Source organism: Cherax quadricarinatus, chromosome 65 (genome assembly GCF_038502225.1).
Source record: "Cherax quadricarinatus isolate ZL_2023a chromosome 65, ASM3850222v1, whole genome shotgun sequence".
Lineage (NCBI taxonomy): Eukaryota > Metazoa > Arthropoda > Malacostraca > Decapoda > Parastacidae > Cherax > Cherax quadricarinatus.
Genome location: NC_091356.1, coordinates 13,899,723 through 13,917,303, shown reverse-complemented (window position 1 = coordinate 13,917,303; position 17,581 = coordinate 13,899,723). Strand labels below are relative to the sequence as shown.

The 17,581-nt window shown below is 42.9% G+C and overlaps 1 protein-coding gene across 6 annotated transcripts in view; it reads left to right on the top strand.

Moving 5' to 3' along the window:
• LOC128700546 (protein hsr-9) overlaps positions 1-17,581 on the top strand; it is a 331,945-nt gene that overhangs the window by 188,894 nt on the left and 125,470 nt on the right. The window contains exon 1 of one of the 6 annotated variants that reach the window (XM_053793808.2): positions 13,915-14,591. The exons of 4 other annotated variants lie outside the window; for them this stretch is intronic. In XM_053793808.2, coding sequence (XP_053649783.2) covers positions 13,931-14,591 — 661 coding nt within the window. In that variant the 5' untranslated portion in view covers positions 13,915-13,930. Of the gene's footprint in view, positions 1-13,914; positions 14,592-17,581 lie in introns of those variants that run through there. One more of the 6 variants, XM_053793807.2, reaches the window with a different exon arrangement.

Here is a 17,581-nt window from a genome sequence, read left to right as displayed (position 1 = left end):
TTGACGTGCTGTTGGAGTGTGAGCAAAGTAACATTTATGAAGGGGTTCAGGGAAATCGGCCGGCCGGACTTGAGTCCTGGAGATGGGAAGTACAGTGCCTGCACTCTGAAGGAGGGGTGTTAATGTTGCAGTTTAAACTGTAGTGTAAAGCACCCTTCTGGCAAGACAGTGATGGAGTGAATGATGGTGAAAGTTTTTCTTTTTCGGGCCACCCTGCCTTGGTGGGAATCGGCCAGTGTGATAATAAAAAAAATGTATGTATGTATGTTACACAATACCGACAAGTTGATTAATTAGATAGGTGTGCAGTACGTAGGTATCTTTAGTGACAAAACGTTTAACAGCAACACCAGGCTTCATCTGTCGAATATACAGACGAGTTGCAATAGTAACAAAGGAAGAAGCAGTGAAACCTGCTATGTAATATTGATAAGTTGCGCTTAAACATATGAACACACGCTTTAACCACACTTTATTATAGAAACATTTCCTTCATGGGACCTTGTTCGCTTTATGAACATGGTCCCAGGACCGAAACGTTTCCATAAAATGGCTTAAGTCTTTGCTCATGTTTTTAACCACAAAAGTGGAAAAAGGTAGTTTGAGGTAATTAAGTAGTATGCATTGTGTTCAATGGTGATTGGTTAATCATGGCTAGTTGCAAACGTCTGTACTTGTCCTGTCGTTCTCGTGGTGTAGCTGTCGTGCTCTACCCCAGTCCATGATGTGGTTACTATGGGCTATCCATTCTGGAGCGTATAATGTTTCTGAAGGCGTGTCTGAAGGTCTCTGCCAGTCTTCCCTACATAAAACTTTTCGCATCAACCACATGGTATGCTTCACACTCATGCTGTGTAAGCACTCCTGGGTCGAGGGTTCCTGGTAACCTCTTTGATAGTTTTGGTGGTAAGGACTGCCGGGTTTATGTTGGCTTTTCCTAGAAGCAGGGTGTGATGGCAGTCTCTGCTCACTGGGAGGCCAGTAGCCTCTATTAGAGATGTGTTGAGATAGTGAGAGGTGTGGAGATGAGTTGAGATAGTGAGAGATGTGTTGAGATAGTGAGAGGTGTGGCGGTGAGTTGAGATAGTGAGAGATGTGGCGATGAGTTGAGATAGTGAGAGGTGTGGAGATGTGTTGAGATAGTGGGAGGTCTGGAGATGTATTGAGATAGTGAGAGGTCTGGAGATGTGTTGAGATAGTGAGAGGTGTGGAGATGAGTTAAGATAGTGAGAGGTGTGGAGATGTGTTGAGATAGTGAGAGGTGTGGAGATGAGTTAAGATAGTGAGAGGTGTGGAGATGAGTTGAGATAGTGAGAGATGTGTTGAGATAGTGAGAGGTGTGGAGATGAGTTGAGATAGTGAGAGGTGTGGAGATGTGTTGAGATAGTGAGAGGTGTGGAGATGTGTTGAGATATTGAGATGTGTTGAGATATTGAAATGTGTTGAGATAGAGGTGTGGAGATGTGTTGAGATAGTGAGAGATGTGGAGATGTGTTGAGATAGTGAGAGGTGTGGCGATGAGTTGAGATAGTGAGAGGTGTGGCGATGAGTTGAGATAGTGAGAGGTGCGGAGATGTGTTGAGGTAGTGGGAGGTCTGGAGATGTATTGAGATAGTGAGAGGTCTGGAGATGTGTTGAGATAGTGAGAGGTGTGGAGATGAGTTAAGATAGTGAGAGGTGTGGAGATGAGTTGAGATAGTGAGAGATGTGTTGAGATAGTGAGAGGTGTGGAGATGTGTTGAGATAGTGGGAGGTCTGGAGATGTATTGAGATAGTGAGAGGTGTGGAGATGTGTTGATAGTGAGAGGTGTGGAGATATGTTGAGATAGTGAGAGGTGTGGCGATGAGTTGAGATAGTGAGAGGTGTGGCGATGAGTTGAGATAGTGAGAGGTGTGGCAATGAGTTGAGATAGTGAGAGGTGTGGAGATGAGTTGAGATAGTGGGAGGTGTGGAGATGTATTGAGATAGTGAGAGGTGTGGAGATGTGTTGATAGTGAGAGGTGTGGAGATGATTTAAGATACCTGGAGTTTACCTGGAGAGAGTTTCGGGGGTCAACGCCCCCGCGGCCCGGTCTGTGACCAGGCCTCCTGGTGGATCAGCGCCTGATCAACCAGGCTGTTGCTGCTGGCTGCACGCAAACCAACGTACGAGCCACAGCCCGGCTGATCAGGAACTGACTTTAGGTGCTTGTCCAGTGCCAGCTTGAAGACTGCCAGGGGTCTGTTGGTAATCCCCCTTATGTGTGCTGGGAGGCAGTTGAACAGTCTCGGGCCCCTGACACTTATTGTATGGTCTCTTAACGTGCTAGTGACACCCCTGCTTTTCATTGGGGGGATGGTGCATCGTCTGCCAAGTCTTTTGCTTTCGTAGTGAGTGATTTTCGTGTGCAAGTTCGGTACTAGTCCCTCTAGGATTTTCCAGGTGTATATAATCATGTATCTCTCCCTCCTGCGTTCCAGGGAATACAGGTTTAGAAACCTCAAGCGCTCCCAGTAATTGAGGTGTTTTATCTCCGTTATGCGCGCCGTGAAAGTTCTCTGTACATTTTCTAGGTCGGCAATTTCACCTGCCTTGAAAGGTGCTGTTAGAGTGCAGCAATATTCCAGCCTAGATAGAACAAGTGACCTGAAGAGTGTCATCATGGGCTTGGCCTCCCTAGTTTTGAAGGTTCTCATTATCCATCCTGTCATTTTTCTAGCAGATGCGATTGATACAATGTTATGGTCCTTGAAGGTGAGATCCTCCGACATAATCACTCCCAGGTCTTTGACGTTGGTGTTTCGCTCTATTTTGTGGCCAGAATTTGTTTTGTACTCTGATGAAGATTTAATTTCCTCATGTTTACCATATCTGAGTAATTGAAATTTCTCATCGTTGAACTTCATATTGTTTTCTGCAGCCCACTGAAAGATTTGGTTGATGTCCGCCTGGAGCCTTGCAGTGTCTGCAATGGAAGACACTGTCATGCAGATTCGGGTGTCATCTGCAAAGGAAGACACGGTGCTGTGGCTGACATCCTTGTCTATGTCGGATATGAGGATGAGGAACAAGATGGGAGCTAGTACTGTGCCTTGTGGAACAGAGCTTTTCACCGTAGCTGCCTCGGACTTTACTCTGTTGACGACTACTCTCTGTGTTCTGTTAGTGAGGAAATTATAGATCCATCGACCGACTTTTCCTGTTATTCCTTTAGCGCGCATTTTGTGCGCTATTACGCCATGGTCACACTTGTCGAAGGCTTTTGCAAAGTCTGTATATATTACATCTGCATTCTTTTTGTCTTCTAGTGCATTTAGGACCTTGTCGTAGTGATCCAGTAGTTGAGACAGACAGGAGCGACCTGTTCTAAACCCATGTTGCCCTGGGTTGTGTAACTGATGGGTTTCTAGATGGGTGGTGATCTTGCTTCTTAGGACCCTTTCAAAGATTTTTATGATATGGGATGTTAGTGCTATTGGTCTGTAGTTCTTTGCTGTTGCTTTACTGCCCCCTTTGTGGAGTGGGGCTATGTCTGTTGTTTTTAGTAACTGAGGGACGACCCCCGTGTCCATGCTCCCTCTCCATAGGATGGAAAAGGCTCGTGATAGGGGCTTCTTGCAGTTCTTGATGAACACAGAGTTCCATGAGTCTGGCCCTGGGGCAGAGTGCATGGGCATGTCATTTATCGCCTGTTCGAAGTCATTTGGCGTCAGGATAACATCGGATAGGCTTGTGTTAATCAAATTTTGTGGCTCTCTCATAAAAAATTCATTTTGATCTTCGACTCTCAGTCTGGTTAGCGGCTTGCTAAAAACTGAGTCATATTGGGACTTGAGTAGCTCACTCATTTCCTTGTTGTCATCTGTGTAGGACCCATCTTGTTTAAGTAGGGGCCCAATACTGGACGTTGTTCTCGATTTTGATTTGGCATAGGAGAAGAAATACTTTGGGTTTCTTTCGATTTCATTTATGGCTTTTAGTTCTTCCCGCGATTCCTGACTCCTAAAGGATTCTTTTAGCTTAAGTTCGATGCTTGCTATTTCTCTGACCAGTGTCTCCCTGCGCATTTCAGATATATTGACCTCTTTTAGCCGCTCTGTTATTCTTTTCCGTCGCCTGTAAAGGGAGCGCCTGTCTCTTTCTATTTTACATCTACTCCTCCTTTTTCTTAGAGGAATAAGCCTTGTGCATACATCGAGTGCCACCGAGTTAATCTGTTCTAGGCATAAGTTTGTGAGAGGTGTGGAGATGAGTTGAGATAGTGAGAGATGTGTTGAGATAGTGAGAGGTGTGGAGATGTGTTGAGATAGTGGGAGGTCTGGAGATGTATTGAGATAGTGAGAGGTGTGGAGATGTGTTGATAGTGAGAGGTGTGGAGATGAGTTAAGATAGTGAGAGGTGTGGAGATGAGTTGAGATAGTGAGAGGTGTGGCAATGAGTTGAGATAGTGAGAGGTGTGGAGATGAGTTGAGATAGTGAGAGGTGCGGAGATGTGTTGAGGTAGTGGGAGGTCTGGAGATGTATTGAGATAGTGAGAGGTCTGGAGATGTGTTGAGATAGTGAGAGGTCTGGAGATGAGTTAAGATAGTGAGAGGTGTGGAGATGGGTTAAGATAGTGAGAGGTGTGGAGATGAGTTGAGATAGTGAGAGATGTATTGAGATAGTGAGAGGTGTGGAGATGTGTTGAGATAGTGAGAGGTGTGGAGATAGTGAGAGGTGTGGCGATGAGTTGAGATAGTGAGAGGTGTGGCGAAGAGTTGAGATATTGAGAGGTGTGGAGATGAGTTAAGATAGTGAGAGGTGTGGCGATGAATTGAGATAGTGAGAGGTGTGGCGATGAGTTGAGATAGTGAGAGGTGTGGCGATGAGTTGAGATAGTGAGAGGTGTGGCGATGAGTTGAGATAGTGAGAGGTGTTGAGATAGTGAGAGGTGTGGAGATGTGTTGAGAGAGTGAGAGGTGTGGAGATGAGTTGAGATAGTGAGAGATGTGTTGAGATAGTGAGAGGTGTGGAGATGTGTTGAGATAGTGAGAGGTGTGGAGATGTGTTGAGATAGTGAGAGGTGTGGAGATGTGTTGAGAGAGTGAGAGGTGTGGAGATGAGTTAAGATAGTGAGAGGTGTGGAGATGAGTTGAGATAGTGAGAGATGTGTTGAGATAGTGAGAGGTGTGGAGATGTGTTGAGATAGTGGGAGGTGTGGAGATGTGTTGAGATAGTGAGAGGTGTGGAGATGTGTTGAGATAGTGAGAGGTGTGGAGATGTGTTGAGATAGTGAGAGGTGTGGAGATGTGTTGAGATAGTGAGAGGTGTGATGTGTTGAGATAGTGAGTGTGGGGATATATATATATACCTTACTTTTGATGAGTTCTTGAGTTTTTTTTTTACTTCCGGAGCCCGGCCATGGGCCAGGCTCGTCTGGTGCTTACTAGGTCAACCAGGCTGTTGCCGATGGCGGGCTGCTGACCCACATATCCATCGCATCCTGGTTGATCTGGCGATGTAATCCTTGATTTGTTCAAATTGGGTGGACACACAGCAGGGATACAGCAGGTGCTTCGTGCTGATGCGCAGGTCATGTACTAACACCAACGTGACGACCTCAGCAGTAAAAAAAAACATACCCCCGGCCGGGATTGAACCCGCGGTCATAGAGTCTCAAAACTCCAGCCCGTCGCGTTAGCCACTAGACCAGCTAGCCACAATAAGATTCATCCAATTAGGTATATTTCTACACCATAGGAAGGTTAGCACAGGCACCTCTGTGACCACAAATGCAAGTTTTTACAGACGAATCTCCAGCTAGCGTGGCCGTGACGAACTCTAGCTCAAGTCCCTTCACTGCCGTCAACATGACGATTTCTTGAGTCACATCTCACTCTCCGCCTATATATATAATGTCTTTCTACCTCTGTATGTTAGAAGTGATCAAGGTCCCAGGACCGAAACGTTTTCTAATAAATATGTTAGTGTTTGCTTACGTGTCTTTCTAAACTGTTCCACTCATCCACAACTCTATTACCAAACCAGTGCTTTCCTATATCCTTCCTGAATCTGAATTTAAGAACATAAGAAAGGAGGAACACTGCAGGAGGCCCGTTGGCCCATACTAGGCAAGTCCTTTACAATTCATCCCACAAACAAAACATTTGCCCAACCCAATTTTCAATGCCACCCAAGAAATAAGCTCTGATGTGAAAGTCCCACTCAAATCCAACCCCTCCCACTCATGTACTTATCCAACTTAAATTTGAAACTACCCAAAGTCCTAGCCTCAATAACCCAACTAGGTAGACTGTTCCACTCATCAACTACCCTATTTCCAAACCAATACTTTCCTATGTCCTTTCTAAATCTAAACTTATCTAATTTAAATCCATTACTGCGGGTTCTCTCTTGGAGAGACATCCTGTCTATCTGTGATGTTACATAATTTACCTTCTTCTAGCCCACTATAAAAATTAATTACTGGAATATTGTTAGTGTCTTCCTGTGTAAAAACTGAGAGAAAATAATTATTAAAAATCGAGCACATTTCATTCTCTTTGTCAGTAAGGTGCCCATAGTTATTTTTAAGGGGACCTATCTTATCTCTAACTTTTGTTCTATAGACCTGGAAAAAACTTTTTGGGTTAGTTTTAGAATCCCTAGCAACTTTAATTTCATAGTCCCTTTTAGCTTTTCTTATCCCCTTTTTAATGTCCCTCTTAATGTCAATATACTGATTAATAAGATGACCCTCACCTCTTTTGATATGCCTATAAATTCCTTTCTTATGCCCTAGTAGATATTTGAGCCTATTATTCATCCATTTTGGGTCATTTCTATTTGATCTAATTTCTTTATATGGGATAAACGTTCTTTGAGCAGCATGTATAGTGTTCAGAAAACTGTCATATTGATATCTCACTTCGTTACCCCAGTCAACAGATGATAAGTGTTCTCTAAGCCCATCGTAATCTGCTAAGCGAAAATCTGGGACTGTTACTGAGTTATCGCTACTATCGTACTTCCATTCAATGCTAAATGTAATTGATTTGTGGTCGCTAGCACCCAGTTCCTCTGAAATTTCTAAATTATTAACAAGGGATTCATTGTTTGCCATAACTAAGTCAAGCAGGTTATTTCCCCTTGTAGGTTCTGTCACAAACTGCTTCAAAAAACAATCCTGAACTACTTCTAAGAAGTCGTATGATTCTAAATTCCCAGTCAAGAAATTCCAATCAATATGACTAAAGTTAAAGTCTCCTAGAATTACTACATTATCGTGCCTTGTGGCCTTAACAATTTCCTCCCATAGTAGTCTCCCTTGGTCCCTATCTAAGTTTGGGGGACGGTATATCACTCCTAAAATCAGTTTTTCATGCCCCTCTGAAAATTCTATCCAAACAGACTCTGTATGTGTTACTTCAGACTTAATACCCGTTTTTATGCAACAGTTCAAGCGCTCTCGGACATACAATGCCACCCCACCCCCCTTCCCGATACTTCTATCTACTTGGAACAATTTAAAACCCTGAATATGACATTCCGCAGGCATGTCCCGACTTTTTGAATTAAACCACATCTCAGTTAAGGCAAATACATCAATGTTACCTGCACTAGCAACTAATCTCAACTCGTCCATCTTATTCCTAGCACTACGGCAATTAGCATAATAAACATTGAAAGACTCTCCTTTCTCTTTACCCTTCCTGCTCATTTCTGTTTTTCTACTAAACCTATTACTGTCCTTATCACCCAAAGTCCCTGGCTTTTCAATATCTACCTCGTTCTGCTTATTACTAGTTCCCCTAGAACTCGTAATATTACTACACTGGGACTTCACTGTTTTCCTGCCAAAACCCATACCACTAACTATTCCTAGTTTAAAGTCCTAACTGCTCCCTCCACTGCAGTTGCCAGTGCTACCACCCCAGACCTAGATAAGTGAACCCCATCCCTGGCATACATGTCATTTCTGCCATAGAAGAGGTCCCAGTTGTCAATGAATGTTACCGCATTTTCCTTACAGTATTTGTCCAGCCAGCAATTGACACCAATTGCCCTGGACAACCATTCATTTCCAACTCCTCTCCTTGGCAAAATACCACATATGACAGGGTTCCCACCCTTACTCCTAATTATTTCTATTGCTGACCTATACCTGCTAATCAGGTCTTCACTCCTACGTCTGCCAACATCGTTGCCTCCAGCACTGAGACAGATAATAGGATTGCTCCCATTACCTCTCATGATGTCATCCAGACGGCTAACAATATCCTCCATCCCAGCCCCAGGAAAGCAAACTCTCTGTCTCCTACTCCTGTCCTTCAAGCAGAACGCCCTATCCATATACGTAACTTGGCTATCCCCAACAACAACAGTATTCTTACCTTCCTTGGTGTCGTTCGTCATGATGTTCCCAGTAGTCGACTCACATTCGTCGGGTAAATTTTTCCAACTTAAAACCATTGCTGCGAGTCCTGTCTTGGCTAGATATTTTCAGCACGTTATTTACATCCCCTGTCGACTTGGACCATTTGCAAAGTCACAATCGAATAGGAGAAAAGGAGGGATATATATAGGCAGGAGGTGGTAGTAGTAGTAGTAGTAGTACTAGCGGATTAAGTTAGATAAATTTATATTTAGCTTAAGTGATTGGACAAATATATGAGTGGGAGGGGTTGGGTATGATTGGTGTCGTGGGTACGGGAGTAAATTCTTGGGTAGCGGTGGCTTTGATAAAGACCTGCCTTGCATGGGCCAGTACATCTTCTGCAGTGTTCCTCCATTCTTATTTTCTTTAATTATAGAATGTTTTAAGTTAAAATTTCATCACTGCATGACAGGCTTACTGCAGTTCATCTAATATATCAAAAAGTACAGTGACGTACAAGCTGCTTTACTTGACCATAATTACAACTGTGTATTGACTGTGCAGTGATGCAGAGGCAGTTACTAACGTTGCAACAGTTTAGTAGATCTACAGTTTTTAGTAGCAGTTCAGAAAAGGCAGAAAAAGTTCATATTCAGAAATTCATATCAAAATTTGAATGAATTGTAATGTCATCTTTGTGGATGAAGTTACTAACTGTTCTTGTTGAGGCACACAACACAACACTTTATGTTGAGGCACACAACTCAACACTTTATGTTGAGGCACACAACACAACACTTTATGTTGAGGCACACAACACAACACTTTATGTTGAGGCACACAACACAACACTTTATGTTGAGGCACACAACACAACACTTTATGTAATAAAGTTGGTAGAATTACCGACAATATGTAAAGTAAAAGGACACAAGTGCAACTAATGTGACATTTATTGTGGCAACGTTTCGCTCTCCATGGCTTGATAAAGCTCCTGGAGAGCGAAACGTTGCCACAATAAATGTCACATTAGTTGCACTTGTGTCCTTTTACTTTACAACACTTTATGTTGAGGCACACAACACAACACTTTATGTTGAGGCACACAACACAACACTTTATGTTGAGGCAGATACCATTGAATATCTTGTAAATGACAGCTGACCTTTCTTTCAAAGACCACAATAAGACCGAGGTCACGACAGCCAGGAAGATGACGGAGTAGATAATGAGAACTTTCAAAACAAAGGGAAATAGTGCCACTGGTGACACTTTTTAAGTCACTTGTGCTCTCAGATTTGGAATATTGCTTAGTGTTGACGACCTCGTTCAGAGCATGAGAAATATCAGAGCTGGAACAGATAATACAGAGATTGTTTACGGCCCACACACAGCTATTAAAGTATTGAAATTACTAGGAATGCCTTACAGTGAAAAGCAGAGTTGTTAGGTAAGACACATATGCAACAGTTAGACAACTTTATTCCGAAACGTTTCGCCTACACAGTAGGCTTCTTCAGTCGAATACAGAAAATAGGCAGGAACAGTAGAGATGTAATCAGTCCATCACCCTTGTAGTCTACGACTACAAGGGTGATGGACTGATTACATCGTCTTCACATCTCTACTGTTCCTGCCTATTTTCTGTATTCGACTGAAGAAGCCTACTGTGTAGGCGAAACGTTTCGGAATAAAGTTGTCTAACTGTTGCATATGTGTCTTACCTAACAATCTGTCGGTATTGTATACCATTTTGATGTTCAAAAGCAGAGTTGCAGTGGGCACAATAAAGGAAAACTATATCAATGTCCTTGGGCCCAGATTATTCAACATGTTACCAGAAAATATCAGAAACACTGCTGGCACAAGTGTAGACATCTTGAAGAGGAAACTGGACAAGTATCTTCACTAGGTGCTAGATCCACCAGGCTGTGATGGATATGTGGGTCAGCGGGTCACCAGCAGTAACAGCCAGGCTGACCAGACAAGCACTAGAAGAGCCTGGCCCAAGGCCGGGCTCTGAGAGTAGAAAAATTTGCGAACTTACCTAAGAAGAGCGAGATGCAATCCTGACTGACTTCAAATTGTTAGCTCAGTGAGTCTTCAACAAATTGCAACTTACTTGCTACATAAATAACAAAAGGCACAATAGCGTGACTTTAACAGTACACAGATAACCCGCACATAGGAGAAAGAAACTTATTACGACGTTTCGGTACGACTTGGACCATTAACTAGTCACACAATCTAAGTTGGATCGAAACATTGTGATAAGTTTGTTTCTGCTGTGTGAAGGTTGTGTATTACCTGCTGTATCCCATGTTGAGTGTCAGCCTACCTGGTGGGTATTCCGGGGATCAACGCCCCCGCGGCCCGGACCACGACCAAGTCTCCCGGTGGATCAGGGCCTGATCAACCAGGCTGTTACTGCTGGCCACACGTAGTCCGACATAGGAACCACAGCGCGGCTGATCCGGCACCGACTTTAAGTATCTGTCCATCTTCCTCTTTAAGACAACCAGGGGTCTATTGATAATTCCCCTTATGCCTGGTAGGAGGCTGTTGAACAGTCTTGGAACCCTGACATTTATTGTGTTTTCTCCTAGTGTACCACTGGTGTCAGTGACTATTATTTTAAGTCTTATATGGAGGTATAAGACTTGAAAATTAAGTTTATCTTCCTCTTTGTCTTTCATCTGATGTTAATTAGAACATTGTACGTCTTAACAATTTTGTAGGCCAGGGAGGGTTTTTATGCCATATACAATTTTGCAATATTTCGCAGTTTTGCAACACGAGTCAATACAAACAGTGTGTGGGTCGCAAATTGCTGGTTTAATCACAGTATAAAATTTCGTGGAAGTTGAACCAAAAAAAAAAAAAAAATTGAACATATTCAGGCCCCTTAACTCACTGGTACTAATTTGTCCCTTTTTTTTTGGCATTTCAACAGACTGAACAATTTCAGTGAGAGTACAGTAATGAAACTTGAAATAATATATATATAATTGGACTGAAGAGGTGTCCCGTAAATCGGTTGGTAGCGCACTCAGCTTACACATTCAAATCCGTGGTTTGAACCTCGGTACGGGTGGAAATATTGGGCGTGTTTCCTTAAGACACCTGCTGTCCCAGTTCACCTAGCAGTTAGTAGGTACCTGGGTGTTAGCCGACTGGTGTAGGTCACATCCTGGGGGACAAAATTAACTTAAGTTGCCCGAAATATTCTGCATAACCAGGGGCTTTCTATATAGTATGTCACTGATGTCAGCTAGGCCTGTATAAATTGCATCATGTACTTGCAGAAACAAACGTTATCATTATTATTATTATTATTATTATTATTATTATTATTATTATTATTATTATTATTATTATTATCTCCAGGGTATTATATTCTACAAACTTTGAACTAGAAATCAAACTGAAGGATTTGCTTCAAGAATTGCTTACTCTTTTGAATTCTCAGATATTTTTTCCAAATATCACAAGTGTATTACTTATTGCTGTGGCTTCAGGTGATAGCGGCTTGAACGTTTTGCAGCAAGTGTGTGCTGGTCAACATCAACTGTCACACTGCACCAAGCATAACTTTACACATATTACCAGTACCTTAGCTCAGTAGGCAAGGAAAACTTTGACCAGTTAATACAATATTAAAATTGTATTTCTTTATTTGGCTGGGGCCTCACTGAGCGTACAAGGCATGTACTGTACGTGGTTAACAGGTGCGTTGTAATGTGTGTGGTTAACAGGTGCGTTGTATTGTATGTGGTTAACAGGTGCGTTGTAATGTGTGTGGTTAACAGGTGCGTTGTATTGTATGTGGTTAACAGGTGCGTTGTAATGTATGTCGTTAACAGGTGCGTTGTAATGTGTGTGGTTAACAGGTGCGTTGTAATGTATGTGGTTAACAGGTGCGTTGTAATGTGTGGTTAACAGGTGCGTTGTATTGTATGTGGTTAACAGGTGCGTTGTACTGTATGTCGTTAACAGGTGCGTTGTAATGTGTGTGGTTAACAGGTGCGTTGTAATGTATGTGGTTAACAGTTGCGTTGTAATGTGTGGTTAACAGGTGCGTTGTATTGTATGTGGTTAACAGGTGCGTTGTAATGTATGTGGTTAACAGGTGCGTTGTAATGTGTGTGGTTAACAGGTGCGTTGTATTGTATGTGGTTAACAGGTGTGTTGTAATGTGGTTAACAGGTGCGTTGTAATGTGTGTGGTTAACAGGTGCGTTGTAATGTATGTGGTTAACAGGTGTGTTGTAATGTATGTGGTTAACAGGTGCGTTGTAATGTATGTGGTTAACAGGTGCGTTGTAATGTATGTGGTTAACAGGTGCGTTGTATTGTATGTGGTTAACAGGTGCGTTGTATTGTATGTGGTTAACAGGTGCGTTGTATTGTATGTGGTTAACAGGTGCGTGAGGATTCCCAGTAGTGGTAGGTACCCTTCCAGGGAGATGTCGTGATGCCGATGAGGGGCTCTTGATCCAAGGAACTGAATTTATTCTTCCCTTCCCTGGATCAGACTTGAATGCCTTCCATTCCCCAAGTGGTTTATGACCCCCGTATGGGTTTGGCTCTCTTCCCCCCCACCCCCTCGGATAATAAAAAAAAATCCCAGCACTGGTACGCCAGCTTGGCAGGTCATTATTTGACGGAGAGGGTCATCATGTGACGGAGAGGGTCATCATGTGACTAACACTTGTGTGACTAATTAATGGTTCAGGTCACACCGAAATGTCGTTATAACTTTCTTTTTCCTATGTGCGGGTATTTGTTATTGACGAATATCTGCTTCTGGATCCTTAGAATGAGTGGCATGAATTACAGTTTAGAAGATGGGTTGCAGGATTCCCAGTACTGGTACGCCAGCTGTTGTTTAAGCACTGAGCAGGTCATTACTGCCACCCACGTCAGGAGACAGTTTCCTCAGACGAAGTGTATACCTCAACCAGATGGTGCCGGGTGTGGGGAGAGGTTAGACCAGTTGTCCCGTCTGGTTGGCTTGTGGTGGCGTCTACATGGCTATCGCACCCTGCTTGTGGCTCACTTTCTCCGCCAATCCGAGCCCTGTTTTCCGCGTGACTGCCAATGAGCACACGGGGCGTTGGCGTGGGTCAGCGTGGGTCATGACCTCCCGCGGGTGATCCTGAAGGGTGCGTGGGGTCGGCGTTGGCTAGCCAGACGACCGTGGCCGTCCCTATCATGCCCCCGGCCCGGCAGTCTTGCGTGGCCACTCAGCGTTCGAGGTGGTGCTGGTGGCCTGCTATTCTAGTTGTGGTGACAGTTATCCTAGCTATGATGGCTTACTCTTCTAGCTGTAGTAACGTTTTATTCTAGCTGTTGTAGTGGTCTGCTGTCCTAGGTATCCCTGCTGATTCGTGTTCAGCGCAAACTTTAGTGTGGCAGTGAAAGTCGCCCCTGCCGCCCTAACGTGACCTTGTACCACATATTTATCATTTACGTGATTGAAGTGCTTACGAAGTGCGGGAAAAGTGTGTTGTTTTTCAACCAGTAATCCTGACAGCCATTGCTCTGTGGAGTGGTTGTAATTACTGTGTGTTGCTTTAATATAATTGGTTGCAATGGGGTCTTCTTGCCTCATCAAAACATGTAATGTGAAGAAGACTAAGGTGGGGGCGTCTTTCCACCGCCTGCCCTGGAAATACCCATGCCTGTTCCGCACCTTGCAACATGTGTTTGGCAGCAACAACGTTCGTGAGTTGACGCGCTGGTCCAGGATCTGCTCGCTGCATATTGCTCAGTTGGCTCCCCTGGCTACTTCTGACGAGGTAGTACGGCGGCTCATGGAGTATTACGCTTGGAACGCCCGCAGCTACAAGAGGATCTTTGAATTATCCAAGATTAAGCAGACCAGAGTTACGCAGGCTTTACTTATAGAAGCCCTGAATTGTGAGAGTGATCACGTGGTTAGTGACAGTTTGGTCCTGCAGGACTTAGTCAAGAGTGGAGAGCTTGTATTGAGAAGCTCTGAGTGTGTCCAGGGTCTGAAGCACCCATGTTCAGACAGTGTTAGTGTAGTCAGTAGTAAGAGTGAGTCTTCTCTTCCTTTAGAGGAAGACGAAAAGGCTGGGGTTGCCCGTAATTTACCTGTACATGATTCCATGGATCATCGCCCACGCGGCCCAGTCCCACACCATAGCATGGCAACCCCATATACCCAACATGTGGGACAATATCTGCTACAGTTGCTAGCAGGGGTTCTCGCAAACTCTGCAGACAAAGGTACGTTAACATGTGAAGTTTTCAGATATGCCTTTACATCGCAAGGAGTGAGTTGATTAATTGATAGGAATAATGAAACAGCAATTATAGGCTTGGAGATAAATGATATAAAGTACCGACATGATGGAAAAATTTACACAAATGTAGTATAATGTGATCCTTTATTAACTACGTTTCGCCGAAACCATAGTCAATAAATGATCGCAATATACTGCATGTGTCTAGTTTTCCACACTGTAGGCTTGTAGAAATTGCGTCAGATTACAAATCACACAGAAATCAGAGATATGAATTTAATAGAACTGGTAAATTAGGAAATAGTAAAATCCATCAAGTATTACAACAGGGATGCATTAGATGAAACATATTTAAGATTATAAAAGTGGAAAGAGAAAATTAAAGACGGCAGAGGCTAGGATTAGCCTAGGCTGGTGCAGCAACTTCTAGAGAAGAGTGTGTCAAGTTTGTGGAGAGGAGGATGAACATACTTTCCGGCATTATATCTTAATGTAACAGAGTTCAAGAACACAGAATTAATACCAGTAACATTTATGAGGAATATATGCACGTTATTAACTAATACAAGATCACATACTAGCATGCAGGATTTGTGAAAGTTAATAATGATTGCTGTGAAAGGTATTGCTGCATGATCCTAGTAGGTTTAGCGCTTGCTTTTGCCAATGGCATATCACCTGTTTAGGCGGTGTGTACACTCACAGAATGAGTAACTGCTCAGAACTATTTATGGCGCTTTGTAAAAAACAGGATGAGTAACTGCTCAGAACTGTCTTTATGGCGCTATGTTCATATACAGGATGAGTAACTGCTCAGAACTGTCTTTATGGCGCTATGTTCACATACAGGATGAGTAACGGCTCAGAACTGTCTTTATGGCGCTATGTTCACATACAGGATGAGTAACTGCTCAGAACTGTCTTTATGGCGCTATGTTCACATACAGGATGAGTAACTGCTCAGAACTGTCTTTATGGCGCTATGTTCACATACAGGATGAGTAACGGCTCAGAACTGTCTTTATGGCGCTATGTTCACATACAGGATGAGTAACGGCTCAGAACTGTCTTTATGGTGCTGTTAAGTTCGTCCCTCTGGGCAAAATTTTTACAATCTCAGTAGCCACTTTTAAGGGAACAAATTCTGTCTGGGTTGATACCCAACTCAGATTTTTTAAATGCCTGACAAACTATTAGTTATTAACTACTGCAAGCTCTGATCCAGCAATACTACTTTACAGGATCCAGTCGTCCATCAGTGTCTGTGTGGGAGGCCTTCATTTGATTAAGTGGTCATAGAAACTTGTATCTTGGTATAGATGCAGTGAAGTCATTCCAGTGGAATGTCCTATGTTAGTTAAATACATCTTATAAAGTACATTTGTAGGTTAGTAACAAAAATTGTAGTGTTAATATTTATGTTAAATTCGATCTGGGGTATTAACCTTAATCCAGTGCTACTGTGCATGAAAAACCCTTAACCTTCACCTTTGATGAGTTCCCTTAATGAGTCATCTCTTGAAGAAAAAATGAATGGAAAGTGACCGTTTGAGATGCTGATGCATACTTACCCCATCTCCACTACACCCCTCCAACACCCCTATCCTCGCACACCTTTTCTAAGAGCGTTGTAGGAACCATACGGATTTACTGCATTTTTGGAATAATAATAATAATAATAATAATAATAATAATAACGAATAATAACGAGATGCACTCTTGCCTGCAATATTCTCCACGATAGGAGGCAGGTCTTTCCTTAAAAGTTCCGTGGGTAGTTTTCCCAGACGTGGGAAGTTTTCCCAGAAGTAGTGGGTGGGTGCGAGTGTGGCAACTCTCTCATTGCCCCTCCCAGGAATCCCACACCCCCTTCTCAGGTCCAAGTGTGCGTGCCACCCAACTACCTTGACTTCAGCACCTCTATGTGAGCTCACACGCTAATATAACACACCACACCCTGCAGTCTCGCATCGTTTATTTAAAGACGGACACATACAGCAGAACAAGCCTTTAATGTAATAACGTTTGCAACAATGTTAGAACGAAACGTTGCACAGCGAAACGTTCCAGTAGTGCAAATAGGTTACCCGGATATCCCTGTTCCGCTACACGTGTCCTTGTCATCGTACTTGTCGGCAGAACGACCTTCAACCTAGTTTATTCGAGTTTGTCCCTGTATTTAAGTTACATATACGTTTAGTACAAGTGTTAGTATGTTAGCTTGGTATCATATTGACAGTGAAAAGTCCCGATAACAAACGAATAATTACAAATTGTATATTCGTCTTATCATTACTAGTATATAGACCATTAATAATATGATATTGTATACAGTAGGCTACCTTATGTAGCTCCTCTATATAGTGTTATTTATTATAAATGTGATTGGAAAAAAGTGCCTTCAAAGTTGAATAGCACGTACTGTGAAGACTTTCCGTAGACTATCAAGTTTGGATGTACTTTTTCAGTCGTATTTACAGTCGCACTATATAGAGGAATTTTATAAGAAATCTAAGTGTAGTCATTATGTAAGTAACAGTTATATATGAACTAGGTTAGCCCTATAATTATTGGACCACTCACTACCCTATGTTTGCGGTAACTCTTCATGGGGAAGGGGAGGGGGGGTTCTTCATGGGGAAAGGGAGGGGGGTTCTTGATGGTGAGAGGCTCTTGGGCCAGTGAATTACTTTGATCCTACCCTTCCTTGAAATAGTCCCGGTTACCTCTCATTCCCCAAATGTTGTATGACTCCTTGCGGGTTAAGCGCTTGCCAATAATAATAATAATTATTATTATACTAATACATCTGTATATTTATTAATTGAAAATGTGTTACATTTTGTCGCTGCGTTTCAAGGTAGGTGACACGATGCTAGTGATGGGCTCTTGATCTAAGGAATTAAAGCCATCCTCCACTTCTTTTGACCCCAACCTTGATTACCTCTCATTTCCCAGGCGTTGTATGACCAT